Raw genomic sequence first — 26,017 nt, 5'->3', positions numbered from 1 at the left:
AAAAACCCAGCTATACTGAGCCCAACATGTGAATTTTGAGATTTTAACATTAGTTGAAATCAGCTTCTCAAGCCGTATCACTAGGGCAATGAATATAACAACCTCTATTTTCTATTGCTTTATTGTTTCTTTCTTATGCAGTAGGAGGCTCTGTTAATATATGACTGAAGGACTAAGGTCAGCAGAAACCTCATACTTGAAATGCTGCAGAACAGTAAGGATAATAAAAGGCTGGGCCCATGTGAGAGGCAACCACACACTGATGTTTCTCTCCTTCTCTTTCTCCTTTCCTTCCCCTCTCTCTAAAAATTAAAAAAAAGGATAAAAGGCTGGGCCTTAGAGGTCCATTTTATGCTTAAAGGAGACTCTATGAAGCCAGTACAGAGTTTTTACATAGAACCAGGCCAATATTTCTATACAGAAATAGTCCCTATCGCTCAGTTATGCCTACCTTGTTCATCTGTTATTTTTTAAGCTCAAAGCATGCATATTTTAATGACTGATTAAGTGAACTGAAAGGTCCAGCTACACTTACAATCTCCAAAACACACAAAAATTTAAAAAAAAAATAAAATCACTTGTATGGTTTTCTATTTCTTCTAACAAAAACCCAATTAATGTTCTTTTTAGAAAATCAGAAATTGCAGAATCAAAAAGGAGAAAATGGGTCAAGACAATAGTAGGGTTCATAATCCCCCTCCTTCCTGAAACAAAACATTGGACAAAATATGTAAAACAATGGCTCTCAAGACATTGAACAGCAGGACGTGAAAGACAGTGATCCCTCAGAGACAGGAATCAAGTGAGGTGAGCTCTGTGACCGCCTCAGTGCCCTGCCTCAGACTGTTTCCCGGCTCAGGTACAGCGAGGGCGACCTAGAGAGCCCATAGGTCTCCTCACGTTGGGGATGCAGCTGGGAGGCCAGGAAAGCCGAGGCAGCTAGAGTCCGTTTGGAAAGTATTGGAGAGGAGAGCCACGGAGAGAGGGGGTGCTGAAGACGGCAGCAGGTGCCCCTCGAGGGTTCACTGGAGGGTCAAAAAACTACCCCAGGCCCAGGGGGAAAGAACCAGTCCCAAGGAGCCTCGGAACTAGTGTCTGCAGCTCGTACATTGTTGCCAACAGGCGAAGTGGAAAACCTCGTAATTCACAGATCACTGGCTAGAATATTAAAAAGTGTGCTGTTTCGATGGTGGGGACAATGTCCTTATCACCAACGCTGTTGGGACCCTGCCCACCAAAGCTTAACAGCAAGCAAACCTGAAAGGCTCCCCGTTGAAGCAGTTTCACTGTACCCCAGAACAAAGCTGAAGGACATTTAAAAAAACCCAGAACTATCTGGCACTTAACAATGTATATAATTCTCAGTGTCTGGCATGTAATTAAAAATGATCAGGTACACAAAGAAGCCAGGAAATGTAACCCACAGTGATGATTAAAAAAATCAATTAAAATGAACTGAAAAGTGACACAGATGATAAAGTTAGTAAACAAGCCCATTAAACCAGTTATTATAATTGTATGCCATACATTCGAGAAGTTGGAGGAAGGGCTGAACAGGTCATGTAAAGGAGAGACTGTCCATTGAAAATACAAAGGCCTGAGCCAAACTTCAAGTGATGGAAGTGAGTGTTGGAGATGGAGTAACAGTGAGTGGGATGAAGGGCAGATTACATGTTGCAGGAAAAAAAAGTGAACTTGAAGACACAGCAAAAGAAACCATCCAAAATGAAACACAGAGAGAAAAGAGAAAGAAGTAAGTGAACAAAATGTCGGAAGTAAGTGAACAAAATGTCTGTGAACAGTGGGACAACTTCAAGCAGCCCAATATAAGCATAACTGGGGACTTGGAAGGACAGGAGAGGAAGGGACAAAAAATATTCAAAGGAATTGTGGGACACAGATAATGAGGGAAATTTATAGCACTAAATAGCTTTTAGAAAAGAAATAAGGCCTCTAATTAACGACCTCCACTTCTACCTTAAGAAACCAGAAAAACAGCAAATGGAACTCTAGGTAGAAGAAAGGAACTACAATAATAAAGAGGGAACCTGAATATCCCTACAGCTATTAAAGAAACTGAATCTGTTGCTAAAAACCTCTCACATAGGGTACGGCTGGCCCATATCTACCATATAAAGACCTGTTCATGAATATTCATTGCAGCTTTATTTGTAATAGCCAAAAACTGGACATGATCCTAGTGTTCACCACCAAGTAAGTGAGTAAAGAATGATATAATCTACATAGTGGAATACTCCTCAGCAATAAAAGGAATACACGCTTGGTACTTGCCTACAACATGATTAACCTCAAAACAATTACGCTGAGTGAAAGAAGCATGATAAAGCACACACAGAGCATAGTCTATTCCTGTTACTTGTGGTTGCCTTGTTCTGTGAACAATGAATTAGCAAACACTGAACCACCGGTCCTAGAGGATGTACAGGATTAGCTTCCTGTGAGCGACAACATTTCTGTCAACTGATCAATAACTCTGTTTTATGTGTTTCTGTTTCAAGACACCTTATTTAATATATAATGTTGACTGATCAGCCCTGAACTCATAGCCAACAGCACTAGAACTCACGGCCAAATGAAGCTCCTCTAACATCCCTGTGTATTCTTTCTGTAAGGTACATCACTTGGAAACACTAGATGATGCTTCATTCAGTACAACACTTGGGAACCATTTTAAACAGTGAAATCACCAACCCAAGCATACAAGTGTGAAAACATGGCCTTAAAAAGACCACTAAAAGGACACTTGTTTATAGCATGAGAGCTGGAACAAGGCAGGGCACTGCCTTGTTTGACCGCAGCTGGAAACGTGTCTGGTGACTCGAATTTCTCACCACTATTTCCATGTCTGTGAACAAGTGAGAAAATGCAAGTATTGACTTTGAGGTGCAAACAGATTTTAGCTAGTGGGTAAATTTGCATATATGGAATCTGTGAATAATGAACATCAACTATATGTGACTCACTGATAAAAATGTTTAGAAAATATCAATAAACCTAGAGTGAGAGAGCAGACCAGTGCCCTGCTGCGGGACGGGGCTGGGGGCAGGAGGGAAGGAATTATGAAAGGACAGGAGAAGACATTGGAGGGTGATGGGTTTGTCGTCTCGACTGTGGTGGTGATTGCACAGGTGCATATGATGCAAAAACTTATCAAATTGTAACTTTGACCATACGTCATCTGTCGTATGTCATGATGCTTCAATAAAGCTATTGAAGGGAGAAGAGGAAAGAGACGTCTATGAAGTTTAACTGTGAGAGATTGCTAACTAATCAAGGAGCGAAGGAGAGTAAATTAAGGAGAGTCAAAGGCAACTTGGCGTCCCCAGTTTGACTGCTGGGTTGATGCTGATGGTGGTGTCAGTGGAAACTAGGGAATGCAGAAAGAGGATCACACTGCTGAGGAGCGGGCAAGCTCATTTTGAGGTTCCCGCCTTGGTTCCAAACCCTCTTTCCCTCCTCACATTGGAGAGCTCCCAGCTGCTGTCTCACCGGCTATGCAGACTCATGCACTCAGTTTCTCAGCTGCAGCCTGTTCCCCCAACTAGCTCATCTCCTGCAATGACACCACCATCTTCCAGTCCCTCTTCTTTTCAATCTCTCTGTCTAAAGACCGCTTGTCACGTCAGTTTATTACATCTGCTGCACATTTCTTGGCTTAACTTTTGAGGCCCTCCAAAAATGTTGTTCCAACGGATTACATTTCGTTTCTCATCATTCTCTACCCTACGCCCTCCACTTAAATCAGGATAGCTGATCTCTGGAGCACAAACCAGACTTGTTCTTAGGTTCCTTCAACTAAGAGCTCTCCATCCCTCTAAAACCTAACAGTCCAGCAGAACTTAACTGATACCCTCCCTGATTTCTTAGGGAGTCACGACTGCCAGGTGTAGTCCTTAATTGTTTTCTAATTTTCAAATGTGTCTAATTGTACACCTTCGATAGGAGCTCATTAACCAACTAAAGTGAGCAGGGCACTGACCTGGCATGATAGGCATGAAAGGTGAACAAAGGCCGCTTCTACCCTCAAATGCACAGAGCAGGGACAACAGCACGATGTCAACATCCCCAAGTACGACAGCATGATACTAGATCGCAATAGTACAGATGAGACACTTTTCGTTCTGGGTGATCAGGGAAAGCTTTATGGAAGAGCTGATGTTTGCGACAGATCTTGAAAGTTGAATAGAAGAATATTTCATATCAAAAAACAGGGCTTCGGAGGGGGAAGAAATTAAGAGAAACCAAAGGCAGAAGCATAGAAAACGGCAAAATTACGTGTTTCACGTAGGCAGGGACTGTGTCGCACACATCTCTTAACTCTCTCATGGCACTTGGTAGAGTAATCGTGCACGGTCCACATTCAGTGCGCACTTGCTGGGCCACGTTAGCCACACCAGATGCTAAGTGGTTTCATCTAGATCCTAAGTGAATAATGTGTTACAACGAGGCAGACAGCGGTACCTTTTATAAGCCTGGGTTAAGTGGCAGGAATTTATACCCCTAACATCAAAATTGGAAGGGTAATTTAAAAATAACTTTAATGGCTTTTTTTCCAGGCAGCCTAGTTAGATGTAAAGTAGCTGGTACAGTAGGATCCAGTCCCCAATTGCTCAGATATTACCTGTGAAATAGGTAGAAGACAATACTTTTTTTGTTCTAGTTTAGTAAAATGATGATATTTGCAACCTTTTCAATACATAAAAAAGGTGTTCATTACATCCATACTATATTTAGAAGCCATTTAGCCACATGTTAGTTTTGTGACATTGATTTAATTTTTACATTATCTGAAATTTCAATATTTTATTCCATTAATGTAGACATAACCCGAGTTTGTAAGTCATTTTTAAGTTTGTCATTTTTAATCCTTAGTTCCAAACTTCCAGGAAAAAAACCCTTCTGAATGAAATAGAAAATGCTTAAGAGCTATAATTAAACAGCTATAGAGATGCCCACAGTTCAAGCCCTCAGCGCCCCCCTGTGGTACGAGCCAGCCAGCACGTGCTTTTGTAGAGGGACACTCAGTGTTCCAAGAGTGACATGCCCGGTCTGACTCAGAAAATGTGACCTGGGTAATAGAAAATGAAGAAGCTCAACCTCACTCTGCGGTCGACATAGGGTTTAACAGAAGAACTGGGACTCCAGATGAAACAGGCCCCTGACCATGCTGAGCCTTACCGCTGGAGCTGAAGTCCACGGGCCCGATCCACTTGAAGGCTGGTTTCCGGCCCCGTTCTTCTGTCACGTGCACTTTCTTGATCAGAGCCAAGCTGGTCAGGACGTTGGCTATGTCATAGAGGCGTCGTACCTTTGCTTGAAGATATAAAACACAGTTACAGTTCTGCTGCCTGTGCCACCATGACATTTCAGTTTATGTGACAGGTCACTTTTCTTGGACGCCATGGAAACTTCAGGGGGAAAGCGGTGGGGTGGGATGAACTGACCAATGGCTGTCACGAAATCACCCAGGATTTATGTATCTGATGTGCCTGAAGATATATACTAAGGTCAATGTGTCCTTCCATTTCCACAGCTTCACACCTGCACAAAACAAGCAGGGAGTGCCGTGATTGCAAAAACCCCTGAGGGAGGGAAATGGGCTGTAATTAGAGGCTGAGTGAATGTAATTCTGATGCTTGGCATGTCAAAAGCTTGCCCCAGTTCCTCCCAGCAGGAGCTTCACCAGGCAGCTGGGCTGTGAAAATGACAGGGATTCCCCAGAGCTTCCGGCAAGGTGGCAGTCCCAAGTGGCTCAAGGTTATGAGGTACAACTGTGCTAAAGACATGCAGTTCCTCACCTCAAATCCCGGCCTTCTGGCCACCCAGTGGGGGAGGGGTGGAATTCACAATCCCTGAGTCTTAAGAGGTTTTAGAAGACATATTTGGAAATGCATGCACTATAGGAGAAATTCAGAAGGGGTGGTAGCATATTAAATAGGCAGAATGATGCCCACAAAGTAATTTCTATTTAAGAAATCAGTTTGCAGGTAGGAAACCCACTTGACTTCAGGGCTGAGATCAAGCAAAGGAGCTTTGATTATTGTCTAGAAACATCAAGCATTCATCCCAGATGCAATTTTCTTCCCAATCATGGTACAGCTAGAATTTACTTAGTCATTTTTCCTGCAGGGGGACTATAATTTCAGTCAAACAAACAAAAAGCTCAAGTATGCTGAGCTCATGGCTTCCCAGCGTTGAAAGGGCAGCCAGCAGCCAAGGGCATGGGGCTCGGCACCACTGCGTGATGGAGAGGTGGACGCACTGCAGAGGGCACTCGGGAGGGCGCTCCTGGTCTGGCAGCCATGTCCCACCACCCTTCCCCTTCCCTGTTCATTCCTCTGGTTCTTACCTGCAGATAACTCTCATCTCCACCCATCAGAAGGGTAAGCAGAGGGTGAGGAAAAAAGGGGAAACAAAACTCAGATATTCTGTCTTGGATGCAGCGATACTAAAGAGAAATGCAAAGCACCGTACACCCTCCCTGGCCTGCCTGTGTGGGATGGCATTCTGCTTCCACCGTCCACAGGAACCGCAGAGGAAAAAGCAGCAGACAGGCCTGTCGTGGGGATTCGGGTACACTACTGACTTACCTCTCACAGCACCAAGAACCTTTGAATGCTGGAAGGAGTGCACTTCTCCAAAAAAATAATTCTTGTACTTTCAAAGGCAGAAAACATCAGCCTTCGAAACCCCAGCCTTTTTGTGCTAGGTGGATCTAGGCGAAGAGGCTTACTTTTAAATTTACTGTGGTCTGGAGTGTCTTGGCTTTCTTCTATCAGTATTTTGGCAGCCACATCAAGAGTAACGATCTTGGTTTTAGAGACGAGGAACAGCATGACAAACTTCTGGCTCATGATTCTCAGAGACTTGTCTTTTCTGTTTGCAGAGGCTACAAGGGGAACAAAACAAAGGCATCAAAAGAGACAATTTACCACAAGCAAGACTGCACTTCCAGTTTGCCAGAACTCTCTGACTCTGCGCGTAGATGGAAAGATCACTTCTGTTGCAGAGAGAAGCCTTCTGGACACACGTCACAAAAGATGTCTCACAAAGAAAAAAAGACAGCTTTTCTTGTTGCTCATAAAAGTTCAGCAGGCATAAACTCTGAAATGAGTATGTTAAACCACTCTTAATGCTTTACACTCATACTTCATGGAACAGAATCCCTGAGGTAGTTTTCCTAAAGCAGTTTTTGCCAGGAAGGAGAAAAGGGTAGGGTGGGGACGAGGAACTGGTTTCAGAACTTGAACTCTCCCCTCAGAGGCAAGGACTCCACTTTAATTTCTCTGTGCCCACAGTACTGCACACCTTGTTTTATTGAGCTTTATTGCACTTCACAAAAATTGTGTGGGTTTTTTTTTTTTCGTTTTTGCAAACTGAAGGCAAGGACCCTGTACCAGCAAAGATTACACCTCGCTTCATTGTGGTAGTCTGGAACCAAACCCACACTAGCTCTGAGCTATGTCTGTACCTAGAATATACTCTAAACACGCAGGTGCCCCCCTCTGTCACCTTTTTTCAGAAATAGGTGAGGAAATAACCTATACCTAAATAGGAGACCCCAATGTGAGGTGCATTGCTGTGGACAGTGGGCAAGCTATCCCTAACAGATGGCTGTCTCCTCTGGTTAAGAACCGGCTCATGGGGTGGAACTAAAAGGCACGAGGCAGTGAATTGAATAAAAACCAGGGCCACCTTTCCATTCATATTTCTTAAAGTTGCAAGTGAAATGTGAATGATACTTGTACTCTCCCATCTTAGCAAGAACAGTGAAGATCAGTGGTTAAAGCAGCAAGAGAATAAGCGAGTCTGGAGGGGAAGAACAATGTAGATGTAGTGGAAACAGTTCTGCATCACATGAAAGCGGGGGTCCTCTATCTTTCTAATCAACATTTTCCACTAATGGGGTCGTTTCTAAGTAGCCTACCCCGATACGTAATTTGAAAAATTGAATTCATTGTAATGGCAACTTCTTTCAAAGGAAATGTTCCTTAAAGGCTCACAAATAGAAAGAAGCCTGGGGCTGTCAACCTGAAATGGGAGCTCTGTTAGCAACCTATGGTCCACACACCAAATACCAAGTGACCGGCCACTAGACAGGTTTTCGGTGAGGGTGAGCGGGCACCCCAGCTGGGGCGCCATCTGTCCCCCTTCCTTCAGTAGAGGGAATGAGAGGACACCTCCTTCCAGGATGTCAGTCTGGCACTTCCCACCTCAGCAGTGAATGTCTTCAGAAGAGACCCTCACTGACCCTGCTGTTACTCGCTGGTTACAGTGAACTCACAAGAGGGATAGTCGGGCTCAGAGAAATCCAGTAACTGTTGATCCTGGGGATCTGGGTAGCCATCTTTTTTACGTTCTCCAAATTTAAAATCCATCAGGTCGAGCTCTTTCTGCTGGAGGTATGCCATCTGCTCCTCATATTTCTGCTCCTCTCCCAGTCTCTGGAGGTTCCTCAGGGTTTTCGGCAGGCTGTGCCGTCCGTGCCAACCGTACTGATTCTTAGCCACCCGGCTGACTAGATGCAGCGACTCCAGCACGTTTACAATGTCATAGATGCGTCTCCTTTCAACGCCTGTTTGAAAAACAGAAGCCAACCATCATCATGCAGACTTTTTTGAGTATAAATTTCTTGAAAGCCCGGACCACGACTGTGAACTGCTTTGCACGATGCCCAGTGGAAAGCCCAGCAAGGGCGGATATGTGCTACAAATTCATCCCATAAGGATGCAAGTAACAGAAATAGTTTTCTTTCCTTTTGTTGGGGTCCAGCCCCCAGTAAGATCTAGGATAAACACCCACCTAGAGATGGATGATGCTGCTGTGGTAGTACACACAGTGGTATGTCTTTTCTTTAGACCTTTAGGCAAACCACACAAGTGCTAGTATGCCCAAGGGACACTTGATGAATGCTGGATGATTGATTTTGACTTATATTCTTAATTATGCAGACTCTAAAGTGTGTCTAATAACGGACTCTTTGTTTGGACAGTACTCTCCTTTCCTGGAGTTTGAGTGATGTGGAAGAATCATCTCGTTAACTCTCTTAATGGTGCAATAAGGAAACATGATCAATATTTTGTGTCCTACTTTACACGGGAAACTCAGGAGTCAGGAGCTCAGGCACCTTTCTCGAGTTGATGGAGGAAGCTACAGCCCGGGCTGGAACACCTTGTGAGTATCCTTTGGTTTGTCAGGCTGTTAACAATGCTCCCAGGGCTCTCATTCACCATATCCTGCCCAACAGCCCAATGGTGAAACAGACTTCACATACACTACAGAGGGACCGTCAAGTTCACCAATTCCCTATCCACTTTCCCAACACTCCCCAAGTAGCTAGGATTATGAGTTCTCTACAGAATTTAGCAAAAATATTTATGGTGGTTAGCGTGGGGACTTTGGGGGGCAGATTGCCCAGATCTGAATCCCCGGGCTGTCCCTTACCAACCAGGTGGTCCTAGGAAGTTAGTTAATCTGTCTGTGCCTTAGTATTTATCTCCTAAAATGATGAGGACTAAATGTAACCACAAAAATAAAGGGTCTCCAACGGATGTTTACTTTATATGTTATTTTGCAAATACTTCCTCTGGGCACTGGGGATCCCTAAGATCCCTGCTAGCATTAGAGGATTAGCAGAAACAGATTTTAGAAGTCCCTTGTCTGTGACTCATTCTGTTGTGCAACAGGCCTTAGGCTTTTGGAACGCCCCGGGCCCCCTTGCTCTCATCACGTATCCCTAACAGAGCCTCTAGGCATCTCCTAGAAAACCAGCCCTCTTTCTGTTCACTTGCCAGGAGCTGTTGTATAGTCAGGGCAGAACTTCGCAAGGGTAGCTTTTGTCCCTTTGAAAATTTATGAAGAGAAATAGACCAAATTACAGTGCGAACTCGGAGCGGAGAGGAAGCTCTACCACAAGCATGGAGAGGCATTTCACAGCCAATGAGAACACAGCAGCTCATGACCCTGAAAGGCTCTAGCTTCAGTGCCAGGTGTCTGCTGGGAGGTGGTGGCAGGGGCAGTCGCAGCATCTTGTCCAGACCCATCTGGTTCCTCATTCCAGTCTGTTCTCATATATTAACACATCTTGTTTAGAGAGTAACATTCGATAAACCTTCCCACTAGAAAAGTCATGTGAATGCAACCGAGACACCCCAGGGCCTGCCATATGCCGGGCTGTTTTGTTCTTTTGTGTTAGATACATGCTGTTAAAGTCTCCATCTAGTGGCTAGACATCCCAAGAAGGGAAAACAAGGGAAGGGTTTGACCACCTGGAGAGTAAGATGATATTTAATGTGCACAACAGGTGTCTAGTAGGTGATGCTGGTAAAAGCATGAGCAGCTGCTTGCATGCACAATCACTCACCTTTTCTATCTGGACTGGGTTTAACGGTCCTCTGGCTGGTGCACTGAAAAGTCCTGTTTCACAGGGCTGCCAGGAAGGTTTTCCCCAGCACTCAGCCTTCTTTGCCTTTGTATCGAGGTAACCCTATCAATCCTATTTATTCATGACATTAGCTATGCCCACAAGGATTTACCAGTTCTTACCAGGCTTCCCTTGGTCCCTGATGGAGCTAATCAAGAATGTCTCTCATCCCCACACAGTAGTTTTAGGCTGTGCTATCTTCCATTTACTACAGCCACTCTGAGTTCTTCAACTTCACACTTAAAATATCCACGTCAAATCTATTACAGGGGACCAGAATCTGAGAAACTGTGCAATGTGAATGCTCTGCACATTTCTGGTTAAAACATGGTCTTACAGCTTGTGACCTGGGACCAGCAGGCAGTTCAGACTCAACCTAAAGAGACGGGCACCGGTGAAATAACTTCCAGGAAGGGACCTCATTTTTCGACCTCACATGAAGGGAGATGGTGAGTTCATTTGGCAGGTCTAGGTGAGGTGAGGCATTAGGAACCTCTTGCAGAAATCTCTGGAGTTCTGCTGCAGGTGGTCAGAATATGGGGATCTGCAGAATGACCGGCAGCCCATGAGCAGGAGCCCACTTTCTGCACTGGAACACGGCCTTCCAACATCTAACAGTTCGTCCTCTGCACTGACATCCATGCAAGGTCCTGGCTGTATGAGCCTGATGAGAAGCACACTATGATTTGCTGTTTTACCCTCATCCTCTCTGAGGCTGGTTCCCAGGATGCTGTGCTTCCAGTGGGCCTACACCAGGCCTCTCTCTAGCTGAGTCACTTTCCCCTTCTTGTCTTGCTGCCATCAGTGTCAAAGACTGTGTTCTGCTTCCGGGTTGCAGAATGGCCCCCAATCACAGCACTCTACTTCCTCCTCCTAGTTGCAGAGGTTGAAAGGAGAGCTTAGGGTAAAGGGGCTACATCTAGTAAGAGCTGAGTGAAACTTCCATGTTACAGTGAGTCACCCTCGCCAGGCCCCGAGTTAGGCACGTTGCTGACATTATCCCGACTTTGATAAGTTTATGCCAGGTGGTGCTATGGTCCCCATGAGAAAAGGTTAATTAACTTTTCAAAGCTTTTGTAGCCTGTAAATTGGATACCTGGGCTTCAAATCCACCCTTCTCTGACCCAAAGCCCAGCCCCTCGTTTTCCCATTACAACACAGTGCCTCCTCATTATTTCCATTTCCAGCAAATACAATCTTTTCAGCCATCAGTTTGAATAATTCAGACTGACAATCCCCTATTGGCGCATATTCCTCTGGGCTGTGGGAAGAAACAGAACTAGTAAACAAACTAAAAATATAATCTTTCAAAATTATGTGTGTAAAACCTGTTTATAAAGCCAAATTTTCAAAAGAGACACCCCACACCTCCAAATCTTTGTGATTTCTGCGTATTTAATGATTGCAACATGTTCATCCACAAACCAATGGCAATTCATGTCCACTAGGGGTCCCTACTCGGAAGCGGCTGTACACATTTACAGCACATACACCATTGCACATTATACACACCCATCCATGTGACGCATGTATTCCTCTTTGTTGTAAGGTTTAGCTGTTCGAGTTATGTCCAGATGTGCTTTTTCTGGTTTGGCAGGCTTGCTGCGAGTATCACAGCATAGGACTCGAAACATAATGCTCTTGCTTTCAAATCTTGCTTTAGATTAGAAATAACACCAGTTCTGAATCCTTAGAAACATTATTAAAAATAAACAGCAGGGTATTTTTGAGTCTGTATGAAATAAGATGAAATTAAAACATAGGATATTACTTTGTAATGTGAGTCTTGTGAAATTATTTTTTAAGGTTAAGAAAACCAAGTTACTGTCTGACCCTCTGGCCTAGAAGGCTCCCTGGAATCCTACACATCATGATAATGGCAGAAGGAGGCTCTACCTGCTCCTCTGTCCCGACTCCTCTGGAAGGCCCACTGCTTACTAAATAGATGAGGCAACCTGGAGCCCAAAGCCTGCCCCAGGAAAGCAGTTTCCATTATGACCGGAGACAGACCTCCAGTAACCGGATGCCACGTACCAAGACTGACGGCAACTTCATCTAGGGAGATGGTAGTTTTCTCCGTTGACAAGGGGTAACTTGGATAGCGAGCTAGAAACTTCTGGCACAGGAGTCCTAAACTTTTCTGTTTTCTGCTTGGCCTTCGCTTTTCAAATTTGTCCACGGCGCTGTTCCCAACAACGTGAAGCTACAGAGGGCAGACAGAAGGGAGGGGGAGAGGTCACAGTTAACAGTCTAAAGGACAGATTGCAATGGGCAGTACTGGCAAGCTGGGAGACCTCCCAATCCAAACCATCTTAGATTCCACTTAAAATATATTTCCTAAACTCAAATTTCTTAACGTTTTAGCTATTGCCTTCTCTGGACTAAATTTTTCCTCCTTTGCAATTTGTGGCCAATTCTATTGGTTAAAAGCTTAAACGATGAACGAAGCAGTCATCGATAGGTTGCTACAGTCATGCAGATAGTGTGTTCGCTGGACTGTAGATCAGCATCACTAGGAGCTTGTTAGAGATGCAGAGTCTCAGGCCTCATCCCAGACCTGATCTGTCAGAATCTCTCTTTTCATAAGATCCTGGGTGATTTCTACTGACATGAAAGTTGAGATGCACTGGCCTCCACTGTGTCATTAAACTGGTTTTATATGTTTACAAGTGACCAAGGGTTGATGGAACTGAACCAAAGCAGCTAAATCTTATTCTTTCTTTTTCTTTTCTTTTTTTTAAAAATATTTTATTTATTTATCTTTAGAGGGGAAGGGAAGGAGAGAGGGAGAGAAACATCAATGTATGGTTGCCTTTCGTGCATTCCCTGCAGGAAACTGGTCTGCAACCCAGGCATGTGCCCTGACTGGGAATCGAACCTCGATTGTCTGGTTTGCAGGCCCGTGCTCAATCCACTGAGCTACACCAGCCAGGGCTAAATCTTATTCTTTCTTATTGTGAGTACACAAAACTAGGGTCCTTGTCTCATCGACCCACACATGAAAAGGGCTGAATTCAATCCCAAGAAAGTAAAAGATTTTTCAGTAAACAAATTCAGGGAGAAAAGCAATATGATTATCTGAATAGTTGTAGCAGAAAAATAATTTAACACATTTAACATCCATTCATGATTTTCAAAAATGCCTTTAAAAATCTAAGAATGGACAACTTTAATAAAGTATGTCTATAAAAACCCAGCTACAGACATCTGCCCCAGAGAGAAAGCCTTGGACATACTCCCTTAAAATCAGGAAAATGGTAAGGGCGCTCCCGCGCCACCTCACGTTGGAGATCTGAGCCAGTGCATGAGGACAAGAAAAAAAAAAAAAAACAAGACACAGGAATTGAAAAGGAATAAATAAGCAAATCTTTCATTCTGCAGAACACATGACTGTTTACATAAAAAGCCCTAGATTCTGACAAATTATTTAAAAAGTAAGAGAGTTTAGCAAGGCAGGTGAGAAGACAAGACTCTAAAGTCAGCTGCATTACTACACAATAGAAACAGGAAATGAGTTTAAAAGATACAATTTATATTAGCAAAACAAATGATCATGTTTTTAGCTGGCAAATATTTGCATAAAATATTAAAATTTACAACTTAAATAGACTTAAAACTTAGAGAAACATACTCATGGATAGATGGATTCAATATTATAAACAGGTTAGTTCTTAAATCTACGTGCAATGCAATTACAATTGAAATCTAATATAAAGTCCATATGGATGAAAAAAGGGCCAAGCATACATAGCTCACATACTCAGAAGGAAAATACATTGAGGTTCTTGCTCTACCTGATACGAAGGCTCATTGCAATGTGGTACGGACCAGACTGGCCAATGGGACAGAAGAGAGCCCGGAAACAACAGGGGCACACACCAGGAGACCTTGGACACGGGACAGAGTGGCACTAATTCCAGGGAAGAGGGAGACTGAGTAAATGATACAAGGACAGTTGATTATAAGAAACAACAAAAAGAGAAAAGACCGACATGAAGCAGAAATGTAATGTGTAACTGATAAAGGTTTAGTTTCACAAATACACAACAAACGCTAAAAATCAGCAAAGAACACGAACAGGTATTTCAAGAAGAGGAATATCTTTACTGTGTGGCCAGTGAAGATAAAGCTTAACCTCATGAGTAACCAAGAAAAAGAACAAATGAATGCCACAAAAATATACAACTGTACACACGGTGCCTTGGCAGAAATTAATAAATTTGAGAATTTCAAGTGCCCGAGAAGATGTGGATCAATGTATGTTTACATATTACGGATGGAAGCAAACAGCACTATCTTGTATTTGAACATCCAATAACCTAACAATTCCACTATTAGGTATATAACCTAGAAACTTTTTTGCTCACAGAATCCCTTTATATTCTTAAAAATTACTGAGGAAATATGTTTGTAAAAAATTGGTTCTTTATTACATTGTGATGGAATATGTGGTCATATAAAATATACTTATCATGTATGTAATGTCCTTAATACCCATGAATCTTTCTCCCAACCAACTCCCTAACCACAGCAATCCTATTACCTTACATTTGCCTACCTCACAGAGTAACCTCGCTCTTGAAATTGTATTCATCACTTCCTTGACATTTCTAAATCACTCTACCACATACATGTATATCCCTACATAATATATTGGTTAGGCTTGTTTTGCTTCGGTTTTAGTCTTCTGGGACTTGCTGTTTTCAATCCATACAACAATTCCTCACCTCAACATCATTAGTTCAACATTGTTTTGCTATTATGTTGATGAGATGCTGTAGGAACTTAATTCTGGTTTGTATAAATTAGCCTATGGTAAAACAGTTTTTTTTTTAACATCATTTTGCTTCAAGTTGCAGAACCTATTGACAGTGTTAAGTGAGACTCACTGTGTAGCCTAAGATTCATTTATTTAGGTTCTCGCCTGTACTGGCAGTTCTCTCATTTCCTCGCTGTGTGATAATCCACTGCATGAATAAACTGCAATTACTTATCCATTCCCTGTTTATAACGATTCGGGTGGTTTCCCCAACTGTGCTAATAGGAACTACACTGCTCTGCTGTTCTTGTTCATGTCTCTTGGTGAAGATATACAGGAGTTTCTCTAGGGCAGTGGTTCTCAATGCGTGACGATTTGTATTCAGTCACATGAAAGAATTTGTTAGTTCTACCCCTGCAGTAAAGCATGTAAGCAGATTCAACTCATTTTGGTCTATAAATTTCAAGTTGTAATTCGGTGCATCTTTTTCTCTTCTCTAGTCCCAGTGTATTTATTTTGGCAATTTTTACAGATTAAAAATATCCACCAAAATGAGGAAAAATGGAAGAGAAGTAACATTCAAATCTGTGGGTAACTTTTCTTAGCAAGTCTGGGAAATTGTCTGATGGGGAAGTGAAAATTATGGACAACTGATTTTTTTAAAGTATAGATATGCAGCTTATTCAGTAGGTCTGGTTTGCCATTGGACATGTAATTTAAAGATAACTTTAAAGCCCCAAACCAACAAACTGAACATAAATGAGGATAATAAAATTTCCCAAGTGAAAAGTATTTAGACTAATGTTATTTTTATAACTGGAGTAAGATCAAATCCACAGTAGCATTAAAAAAAACACAAATGCTCTCATTAAATCAGAATTATTAAATAGCATCGCTTAAAATTTATTTTTAAATGTGTACTGGTCAAGGGACTGTCATGAAGAGAAGAGAGCATTCATTGTGAAAAATGAGATAGCATGAGAATTCCATTTCCGCTATCTAAAAAAAGATATGAAGTTTAATACTGCTTTTGGCTCAACAGTAGCTAAGAATTTAGAACTCTTGACTTTTTAATAATCAAGTAAAAAATGTAAATTCTATGAAAGCCCTGGGGAGCACAGCCCGTTTACCTGCAGAGAGTCTGCAAAGGGTTCATCCTTGTTCTCAATGGGTCTGAACAGCCCCTTTCTCTTCTCCCAATCTCTTATGTCCGGGCTGGCAGCGCTGATGAGCATCTTCAGGTTAGCTGTGGGCGTCCAGGGTTCTGTCTGCTGTCTGTCGACAAGCTTAACTGGAGTGATGGGATTTCTTTCTGGAGTGAAGATTTTTTGCTTCGATAAGTCAATTGGTTCATTTTTTATTGGAGTCTTCGGAGCCATCCTCGATCGATCAACAAATACATTTTCCTATTTTAAAAAAAGAGACCTTTTAACAAGAATGAGAAAGAGCGGCTGTCAGCTAGGAGAACAATTAGTTTTCACTATGAAGATACAAACAGACCATATGTTTAGGGCTGGAAAATGTTAGGGTAGGACTAATGAAAACAGACAGAAGGATTCATGGGAATCAAGGAGAGGCTCCAATGAGAAAGTGATTACAGTCTGCTCCTGCTTTTACACATAATTTTCATGGCATCTTGTGGAAGAAGTCATGGGTGTATCTGATGCTTGTTACAATAGTTGGGGATGAGAAGGGCAAATGTGAGTTGAGTCCATATGCTCCTAAGTGCCACATTTTTAAAACACTACTTATAAGTTTGCACTAACCAGTGAAGAGCAATGATGCTTTTGTAGTTCAGTGTTCACCAGGGCTAATACAGCAACTAGTAGGACCAATTAATGAAAGTGCACCCAACAAACGTACATTTCAGGCGAACCTGGAGAGCTAATGCTATTCCCTCAAAGCAGTTCTTCTCAAACCACTCATGGTGAAGGACCAGTTTTGAAACTTCTACACCCCACATGCATGATATGTGGCCTTACATCACAGGACTTGTGTGCACCCCTCACCCCATGTGATTCTCCACTTGTTTGCCAATCAAACTGACCTGCAGCTTGTTCAATAAGAAAAGACCATTGATCACAGGCTTAGCTGTCATGGGGACAATGTCAGATTGCTGTAATGGATTCTAAGTGCTTAATTCTTAAGTTCTATTCTTAATTTTTTTGCGGCTTGGTAATTGTGGAGTAGAACCTACCCTCAGACCACACTTTGAGTAGAATGCCTTAGATAATTATAAGATTCATGATGGGCCCATTATGCCCATTGTAAAACAGGACTGCATAGAGAGAACCCACAAAATCCTGCTCTTGTAGCAGAATTCATCTCCAGGCAAGAGTCTCTTACATCATTCTGCAGATGGGGGAGGTAAATATCCATCACCCCTTCCCTATACATGCATCACTCTATAGCTACTGCATGCTTGAATTGTGGCTGAACAGTGGTTTAAGAAGAACTGCTTTCTTATAAATGAGCAACATGTGAAGAGGGAAAAGACTGGGAGAAACTAGAGCTCGTGTTAGCAACCCAACTCTTGTTCCTTGGATTGGCAGGAGCAGCCAGCTAGCCACAGTGAGCTTCTGTCCTCCCGTAACAGGGAGGAAGCGGGCGGTTGGAGGGATGGTTTCTCATGCCACAGCAGCAGGAAGCATCCAGCTGGGGGCCCTGCATCCACCCACATCTCTTTACGATTTCCTGCTGGTATGCAATTCTGATGACGTCTTCTACAAGGGAGCCCTCCAGGGAAATTATTGAGTGTTCCCTACGTGCCACACCATGTTCCATGTACTTTATGTATACTCACTCCTCAGCTAATCCTATATCCTAGGTACTATTATTTTTCCAGTCTGCAGATAAAGAAACAGAAACAGAGAAGGTTAAATAACTTGCTCAAGGTTACATACAACCTCATTCGGTATACATGGTAAGTCATTGGTATGCAAGAAAGAATTGAAAGCAGGAGTTTCTGAAATCCTGCATCTAGAAATAGGCTTGGCCTGGGTGCTAGTTAGGAGGCTGTTATCTTTGTCACAGCTCCAACATACAGTACCCAGCAGGCCCTACTAGCTTCTGTGGAGAGCATTCTGCCATAGAAAGGCAGAGTGGGGGAGCAGTTCTGCATACAGACTCCGGGGTCAGCTACTGAGCAGTGTGAGGATGGGCAAGTTCCGTCTCCTCACCAGACTTTAATTCTCTCAACTGAAAATGAAGTTCATAAAAATACCAACTGCAAGGGTTATGAGAATAGTTCCTGGCATAGTGTGAGCACATAGTAAAACAGCCATTATCTTTCCCCACGTTCCCATTCTTTATTCCCATTCATTCTGACACTCAGAGTTAACATATTTTACTTCCTGGGTGTATGTCTTGTCTCATTCATGAGACTGTGTCCTTCTGGAGGTCAGGGAGTGAGTTCCACGTCTCATTCCTCACAATTTTTGGCACAATGCCTTGCCCCATACAGGTGCTCAGGGAACACTGTGCCTTGATTATCTAGTTACTCAAAAAGGCACCCCTACAGCACAGGATGTGGCTCAGGCCTGCAGAGGCAGACAGAGATTCACCCTCCTTCTCTACGTCCCACGGAACCTGCAGCCACATGAAAGATGTGTTCCTACTTTGCCCGCATGGGGGAATAACTCCGCAATTTGGTTAGATCATCTGCTCCAACACTTTGACATATTTTCACTACAGTTTGAGTATTATAGGTGCACCTTGACTTATGAAGTCGTGTCCTGATGAACCAATCATAAGCTGAAAAATATTGTCAGTTGAAAATGCATTTACTATCCTAGACTACTGACCATCACAGCTTGGCTTACCCTACCTTAAATATGCTCTGACACTCACATTACAGGGATGTAACCCTATGCAAAGTTGAGAAGCATCTGTATTTACCTTCTTCTCCTTCTCACCTGAGGCAGGAGACCCAAATGGGCATTTTGTAGACGTGATGGAATGTGAAAACACAAAATACAGTATCCCAAAAACACTGGCAATAGAGTATGGCTTGTTTAGCCTATGACTGCAGGGCTGACTGGAAGCTGCGGCTCGCTACCACTGCCCAGCATCCTGAGAGAATATTGTGCCGAATATCGTTAGCCCAGAAAAGAGCAAAATTCAATATCTGAAGTACATTTTCTACCACATGTGTGTCGCTTTCACATCATTGTAAAGTTGAGTAATTGTAGTTGAACCATCTTAAGTCAGGACTATCCGTACTTAAAGTAGGAGGGAATTAGGTTACTTGGTAGGTTGTGATTATATCACACCGTTACATCAAAAGAAGAAAAAAGAAAAGCCAAGCAAATTGTTTCACTAGGTCTCGGGTGGACAGAAAGTCAACGGCTACCTAGCCATACTCTGGCTCCACCTATCTGTTTATCCTGAAATCCTGACACTGTGTAAGGCAGTGTGGAAAGGGGATGGAAACAAGCATTTGGAAACCTGGTTTTTGTTTCAGCTCTGTATCTTTTCGATACTGAACAAATTGTTCGTCCTGTCCGAGACCAAGTTTCCTGACCCATAAAACAAGGAGTTCAGACTAAAGTCTCTAGCTCCAAGCCTGTCCAGCAAGGCTGCTCAGCCGAGTGGTGGGCATTGAGATGCAACCAGACCTCCTCAGAAATGAATGGTTCATTCCCCCAGCGGCTGGAAGCAATGCCAACAAGAACCCGTTAACTGGAATGCCTTGGCTGAAGCAGGCTGACTCATCTGGGAACATGCCCCTCCCCAGGAGGTCTGTACCTGCCTGGTGGGTAGAGGCAGCACTGATAGGTAAAAGCCTGGCTCCTTGCCCGGCTCAGGACTGTGTGCTGAGGGTCCTCCCAGAACTTCCCACAGGGGAACTCAGACGTCCACTGAAACGGTGTTGCAGATCTGCCTCTTCCTCTGTCTATTTCTGCTGCCTTCCCTTCCCTTCCCCTCCCTTCTCCCCGGCACCGATCCCTAGGACACTCCCTATAAACCTCCTGCACACTAAGCTCTGTGTCACATCTGCCTGTCAGAAAATCTAATCTGCAACACCCTGGAAATCATTTCCTTCCTTAGAGCCTAGAGAAAGTACCCAGGACACAGGTTCTCTGGTTTTCATCTGTACATGGAGGTAATATACACTAGCTTACCTGCCATAGAGATACTGTGAGAATCAGATCAGATCAGATAATGAAGGTGAAATCAGTTTGTAATCTGGGAAGTGCTATAAGATGTTCACCATCATTATTAATTATACCAGAATTCCGACTATGCTGTCTGCTGCCACAGAAAGGGCTTGGTGGTTAAAACATCTTGGTTTCAGTCTTGCTTCTGTTTCAGATACAGTTTTGATCCTGTTACCGTTAATAAATATATAGTCATCAGCCTTGTCAAGGCCTTTGGCAATACTGTGCTAACCTCTTTTCCAGTTCCACCTTATGCAAATTTCACATTTTACCCCAATAGTCCACTTGCTTTTCTTAAACCTGCCCTGCACTTTATCACATCCGAGCTGCTGTTCATACCATCACTTTGTCTTTCATGCCATTGGCTAAACCTGGCTGGCTGAACCCCTACCTATCGTTTAAGTCTCATTGCAAAGATGACCCATTAGGAAGCTGACCTAGACACTGACTAAAAACTCTCCTTCTCTTCAGAGCACACTTTCTAGAACGAGTAATCCACACTGAGGACTTTCCCCTACTCACATCCACTGCTTCTCACTTATGTTGCCTTTCTGGGGCCAGATCAATGGCAGAACACCTACCTCACTTGACCTCACTGTAAGGGTTATGACTGCTGACTGTTCTCTGCTCTAGGAAACTGTCGGTCCTCCCGAGACAGCAGTCTTTCTTGTTGGTTATCTTCTATTTCTCTGTTCCCTCGCAGTCTCCTTCACCGGTTCCTCTTTTTCCCACTCTTACAAACCTCAGCCCTCCACTCTGCTCCACCTGCTGTTTCTTGGGTAGTTCACCACTTTCATGTATGTGGTTTTGAAACCAACCTGTATGCTAATAGTTCCCACATTTGTGTCTGGCTAGCACCTTCCATGAAGTCCACAGTCAGGCAACCAGCTGCCTTCTGCACGTACTTATTTGCCTGTAATACACAGGCACAGGAATACATATTTCAAATTGAACTCCCCTTCTTTCTTACCACTCCTAAGAGTGGTAAGATGAATGACCATCAAAAACACCCTGTGCCCACTAACTCTAGGCATTGTCCCCTAATGTACCACTCATTTTGACTTCTTTACTAGTTCCTTTCCTCTCTACTTGCCTCAGCTTTAGCCTTCATTCCTTTAAGCCTTACTCAAGTGTTATCTCCTTCACAAAGCCCTCCCAACAGCTCAATCCTTACTGCTTACCTCTTCATCTGAAATCATCCCTTTTCTACTTCTGTCATGCCTAAACGCACTGTCAACAACTTAGGAGAGTTGTTTATAATCTCACAGATGGGCACAGTAAATTTCTGTGATCAAGTTGAAAACTCCTTTGTTTTAAAGTAAGTTTCTCCAAGAGTAGTAAAAATATGCATGTATAATACAGCACTTAGAAAAGTTCTTGACCAGTCAGGAAAGATAAATGCTCTATGTGCCAATTGGTCCATAGGACACTGTAGCAGGCATGGGGCACATACAAGAGGCAACTGCTCGATGTTTCTCTCCCTTTCTCCTTCCCTTCCTCTCTCTCTCTCTCAAAATAAATAAATAAAATTAAAAAAAAATAATCCAGTCTTCATAGCAGAGTCTACTTTTCTGGGAACTGAGGCTTAATATTCCTGCACAGCATTAGCTAATTCCAACTGTGAGGCATCCCTCAGAGGATTTCAAGAAGGAACAACTCAGCACCAATAGTTTGTGGCCATGTTGAATCTCTTGGACATTTTTTAAATGTGCACACTTCATGGGTTTCTCCTGCCTAAAACATCCCTCTCACTCACTCCTGTTTTCTTGTAGGTTGGAAAGCCTCAACCAATGTTAGTTCCTTTGAAGCCTTCCAATTCTCCCTTGACTCCCCGTGAATTTATTTCTTGCTCCTCTGTTCTGTGGGGAACACTCTGTTGCCACTCCTATTACAGCACTTTCCAAATCATAGTACAATTGGTTAGTTTTACACGAGTCCCTGAAAGTCTCTCAGGTAACTGAGGGCAGCCCATCTTTGGGCTGTTGGTTTGAGCACAGTGTGAACAGTATGAGTGCTTCAAGGAAACCCAGAGGGGGTGGTGCTATTATTAGCTGCAATTTATGGAAGAAAAAAACAAGCTTAACAATGTTAGGAGACTTATTAATTCACTGCACCCCTAGCACCTTTGACAAATATTCCTCAAAAGACTGAATAAATGTATGTGTTTGAGGTAACATAGCTAATAAATGGCAGAACAGAAACTCAAACCCAGGTCTGACTCCACATCCCATGTTTTTACTATCCCTGGAAGAAAAGGCACCTGCACACGTGGAGCAGCCCCTCCACGTGTCCAGGCGGAAGCACTCTGTTCTCATCCCGTGCCTTCTCTTCGAGTGGCAAAACAACTCCTGCTCAGACATTCCCTTTCAAACATTTTAACCACTTCCCTACTCTCTTTTGAGTCACTTTCAGGATTTCACACCCCACCACAATCTATTAGAATGTGAAAACTCAACTGGACATAGCACTTACTGATGCTAACTAGAGTAGAAGTGCCCTTGTTGAAGGCACTTGATAAAAAGTCATTGACCCAGAAAAAAAAAAGTGGACACTGACTTCAGCTTATATAAATGTATACATATTTTTTCAAGGCCATCCCATCAAAATAATAAAAAACAAAGTTTTGCTCTGAAACTCCCAAAGCCAAAACTCTGCAACCCTGGGCATTTCCACCCTCATACAACTTAGATAATTTTTTGAAAAGTCCTCTTTAAAATAATAATGCTTTGGTGTACTTGTTTTCCTAACAAAAATAAATCAAATGCTAGGGGAAAAAACTCCTACATGAAAAAGCATACAATTTCATGCCTATCTAAAATGAACAATTAAATATTCTTCAAAAGGCCATATAACAGGTTCTTTGCAATCAGGCAGTTTTTGTTGATGCTAAATCTAAAATTTAGACCAGGTTCAGTGCCCCAGGAAGCTGCTATACTCAGATTTATATTCAAAGTTTCTACATCTAGGTTTATTATATCTATTTGCCTTTGCCCACAAATACTTAGATGTTTGCTACTAAGAAGCTATCACAGCTTTTTGGTAGGACACTGGTTGGTGAGTGTGACTGTGCTGATGCAGGTACTGCGATATTGCAATGATATTGCAATGGCCAATTTACTTAGTAATGTTTCTTGAAGACACCACCATGGTCTTAAAAATCACAGGGGTGCAAAAAAAGGAGCAATGACTCAGTGCAAAATTACACCAGCAGTTGTACTGTAAATATTCAAAGAGTATGTTGGTGGGCTCAGTCACTTATCTTCCTATATGCATGAATGGCACAGCCTTTAGGAACTCATTAATGGGTATAAAGAACATTTCACAGTACTTGAATAATCCAGCATTAGCCCTGACTGGTGTGGCATCCTCCCAGAAACTGAGGGGGTCAATGGTTCAATTCCTAGTCAGGGTACATGCCTGGGTTGTGGGTTTCACCCCCAGTGGGGGCATATACAAGAGGCAACTGATCAATGTTTTTCTCCCTTCCTCCCTCTCTCTCAAAATAAATAAAATCTTTTAAAAAATAATCTAGTCGCTATAGCAAAGGGTCTATTTTCCTGGGAACTGAGGCTTAATATTCCTGCACAGCATTAGCTAATTCCAATTCTGACTAGAAATACTATGTACTTGTGATTCCAGTGTCCAGCATATCATGGATTCATATAAACTGGTTCCAACACTATATCTAACCTAGCCTCTTTCCACTGCACAATGCCTGAGAAACTCAATAATATTTTGATGCCTCCATTTAAAAGAGTATATTTCTATAATGTTCATTACAATCATTAGGTTTATAAGACAAATACAAGTGGCATATTGAAACACAACTGAATTACCCATCACCATTCCAAATGCATTAGACCGAAGTGCACCTACCTTGTGTGCATTTTCCCCATCTTCAATTGCAAAATCTACTCTGGGTTGCCTGGGGTTGATCAGGTCTTTTAGTGTTAAACAATTTACTTCCATCTGTAATGCACAATTACATTATAAAATGATTTTACAATTAGATGCTTTCTTCTCCAACAAAAATGTCTATTTATTACTTGCTCATGAACATGAACTTCCCCTCCTTAAACTCATCCTGGGAATTTCCAGGAACATAGCCACCCCCTCCCCCTGCCCCCCACTCTCCAGAATGCACAAGAACAAATACAAACACCCACTAGTCACTGAAAACTTGGGGAGAAAATATCGAGAAAATAGTAATTTTTTATGAAAAGCAACAGAACAAAATAAAGTTACCAAGTCAGGAAAGTGAAGGGCAAGTCTGTCAGAAAGTACAGGGTCTCCTAGGTCAGTTAATTTTGGCGCAAAGAACTGGGAGGAATTCGGCTTTGAGAAGGTTTGAATGGGGGGAAGGAAACCTGATCCCTAGACCAAATCCATTCAGTTTTAGCGCAGCCCCTTTCCAGACTTCCAAGTAGACCCCAAGGAGAAACTCTTCCAGGGAAGCTCCCAAACAGTGAGCAAAGATTAGTCCCCTCTACTGCACGGCCGGCGTTAGAGCTGGAACCAGGACATCCCACGCGCGTCCTGTCTGGCAGCATAAATTCCTCGATTCCCCGCCAGCTCACGAGGGGAGGGGTGGCAGACTGGCAGCAGGGTGAGAGGGTTCCATTCCCCCCCAAGTCCCGCCTGCCCGCCAGCGCTGGGGCGGCAAGCTACTTACTCCCGCTTAGCGAAGGAACTTTTCTGCTTCTACCTGGATCCCCACGGCCTCACACCCGAGAGTGATCAGCGAGGCGAGGCGATCAGCAGCCCGGCGGCGACATCGGGCGGGGAAAGCCAGGCACGCAGACCCCTGCTCCTAATGCCCTGTGCTGGCGGGGATCCCGCGGCGTGCGGACAGCACCAGCGTTCGGACACGCCAACAGTGACTGCAGTCTAGGATTGCGGTCCCCGCTAAAACACCACCTCTGGCGCCTTGAGGCTGAATTTGAGAATCCACCAATCAGCGGCGACCTGTGGGGCGGCCCTGGCCTATCACGCGGCCGTAGGGCCCGAGCTCCCCGCCCTTGGAGTCTTGGCGCTCCGGACCGCGCGTTTTGACCTCACCCGCCCAATTGTTGCCGCCTGGGCCCCCTCCCCCTTCCGGGTACCTGGAAACTTCGGGTCCTGGAGCCAATTCCAGCTGAGGCCGCGGGCCCCGGCGGCCGCGCTAAACCAAGGTGGGGGCGGGCGGGGCTGCTCGGGGGAGGAGGGCTCTTTGTTATGCATAAAAGACCCGCTCAGTCCTCTTAGCTTGCCGCGCGGGGAGACCGCGGTGCACAGCCCGGGAGGGGGGAAACCAGATGGAGTTTGGAAAAACGATATGCACACTTTGGATGTTGCTGCCGCCACCCCCTAACCCCAGCAACCTGCGCGGAAGCGAAGTTGCCCAGGCTTGTTGGGGCGCTTCCTAACACCAAACGCCGCTGCGGCACGTGAACCATGGTTACCGCTGTGCTGCGAGCAGATGGCACGCCGGTTAGCCCTGCAGACTGGACTGCCAGCCGAGCCAGCTGTGGGGTTTTTTTCCCCCTTACAAGTCTGGAAAAGTTTCTTGGTGGTGTTCCCATTTCAGAACATCGCTAGTAATTAGAAGAAAAAAAAGCTTTATTAAGTAATTCTTTGTAATAACTAGCATTCTGGGAAACAGTCGAGAAACTTTCC

General features: G+C 43.6%; 1 protein-coding gene and 1 long non-coding RNA gene across 4 annotated transcripts in view; one reads left to right on the top strand and one right to left on the bottom strand.

The window, feature by feature from the left end:
• LOC119059099 (uncharacterized) overlaps positions 1–7,130 on the top strand; it is a 28,582-nt gene extending 21,452 nt beyond the window's left edge. Inside the window, exon 4 of the long non-coding RNA XR_005084367.2 lies at positions 6,908–7,130. This is a non-coding gene — a long non-coding RNA (uncharacterized LOC119059099). The remainder of the gene's footprint in view (positions 1–6,907) is intronic.
• Positions 1–25,247, bottom strand: part of E2F7 (E2F transcription factor 7) — a 37,279-nt gene extending 12,032 nt beyond the window's left edge. The window contains exons 1-7 of one of the 3 annotated variants that reach the window (XM_053658809.1): positions 25,035–25,247; positions 24,239–24,331; positions 16,334–16,609; positions 12,479–12,647; positions 8,306–8,596; positions 6,755–6,910; positions 5,200–5,334 (exon numbers count right to left, since the gene is read on the bottom strand). In XM_053658809.1, the coding sequence (XP_053514784.1) occupies positions 5,200–5,334; positions 6,755–6,910; positions 8,306–8,596; positions 12,479–12,647; positions 16,334–16,609; positions 24,239–24,331 (1,120 nt within the window). In that variant the 5' untranslated portion in view covers positions 25,035–25,247. Of the gene's footprint in view, positions 1–5,199; positions 5,335–6,754; positions 6,911–8,305; positions 8,597–12,478; positions 12,648–16,333; positions 16,629–24,238; positions 24,332–25,034 lie in introns of those variants that run through there. The other 2 variants (XM_053658810.1, XM_053658811.1) reach the window with 2 other exon arrangements.
• Positions 25,248–26,017: the final 770 nt, after the last annotated feature.

The sequence above is a fragment of the Artibeus jamaicensis genome, unplaced genomic scaffold, assembly GCF_021234435.1.
Source record: "Artibeus jamaicensis isolate MK-2021 breed Jamaican fruit bat unplaced genomic scaffold, CSHL_Jam_final scaffold_584, whole genome shotgun sequence".
NCBI classification, from domain to species: domain Eukaryota; kingdom Metazoa; phylum Chordata; class Mammalia; order Chiroptera; family Phyllostomidae; genus Artibeus; species Artibeus jamaicensis.
Note: the sequence above shows the minus strand (reverse complement) of the source record. Positions and strands in the feature narration are given on the sequence as shown.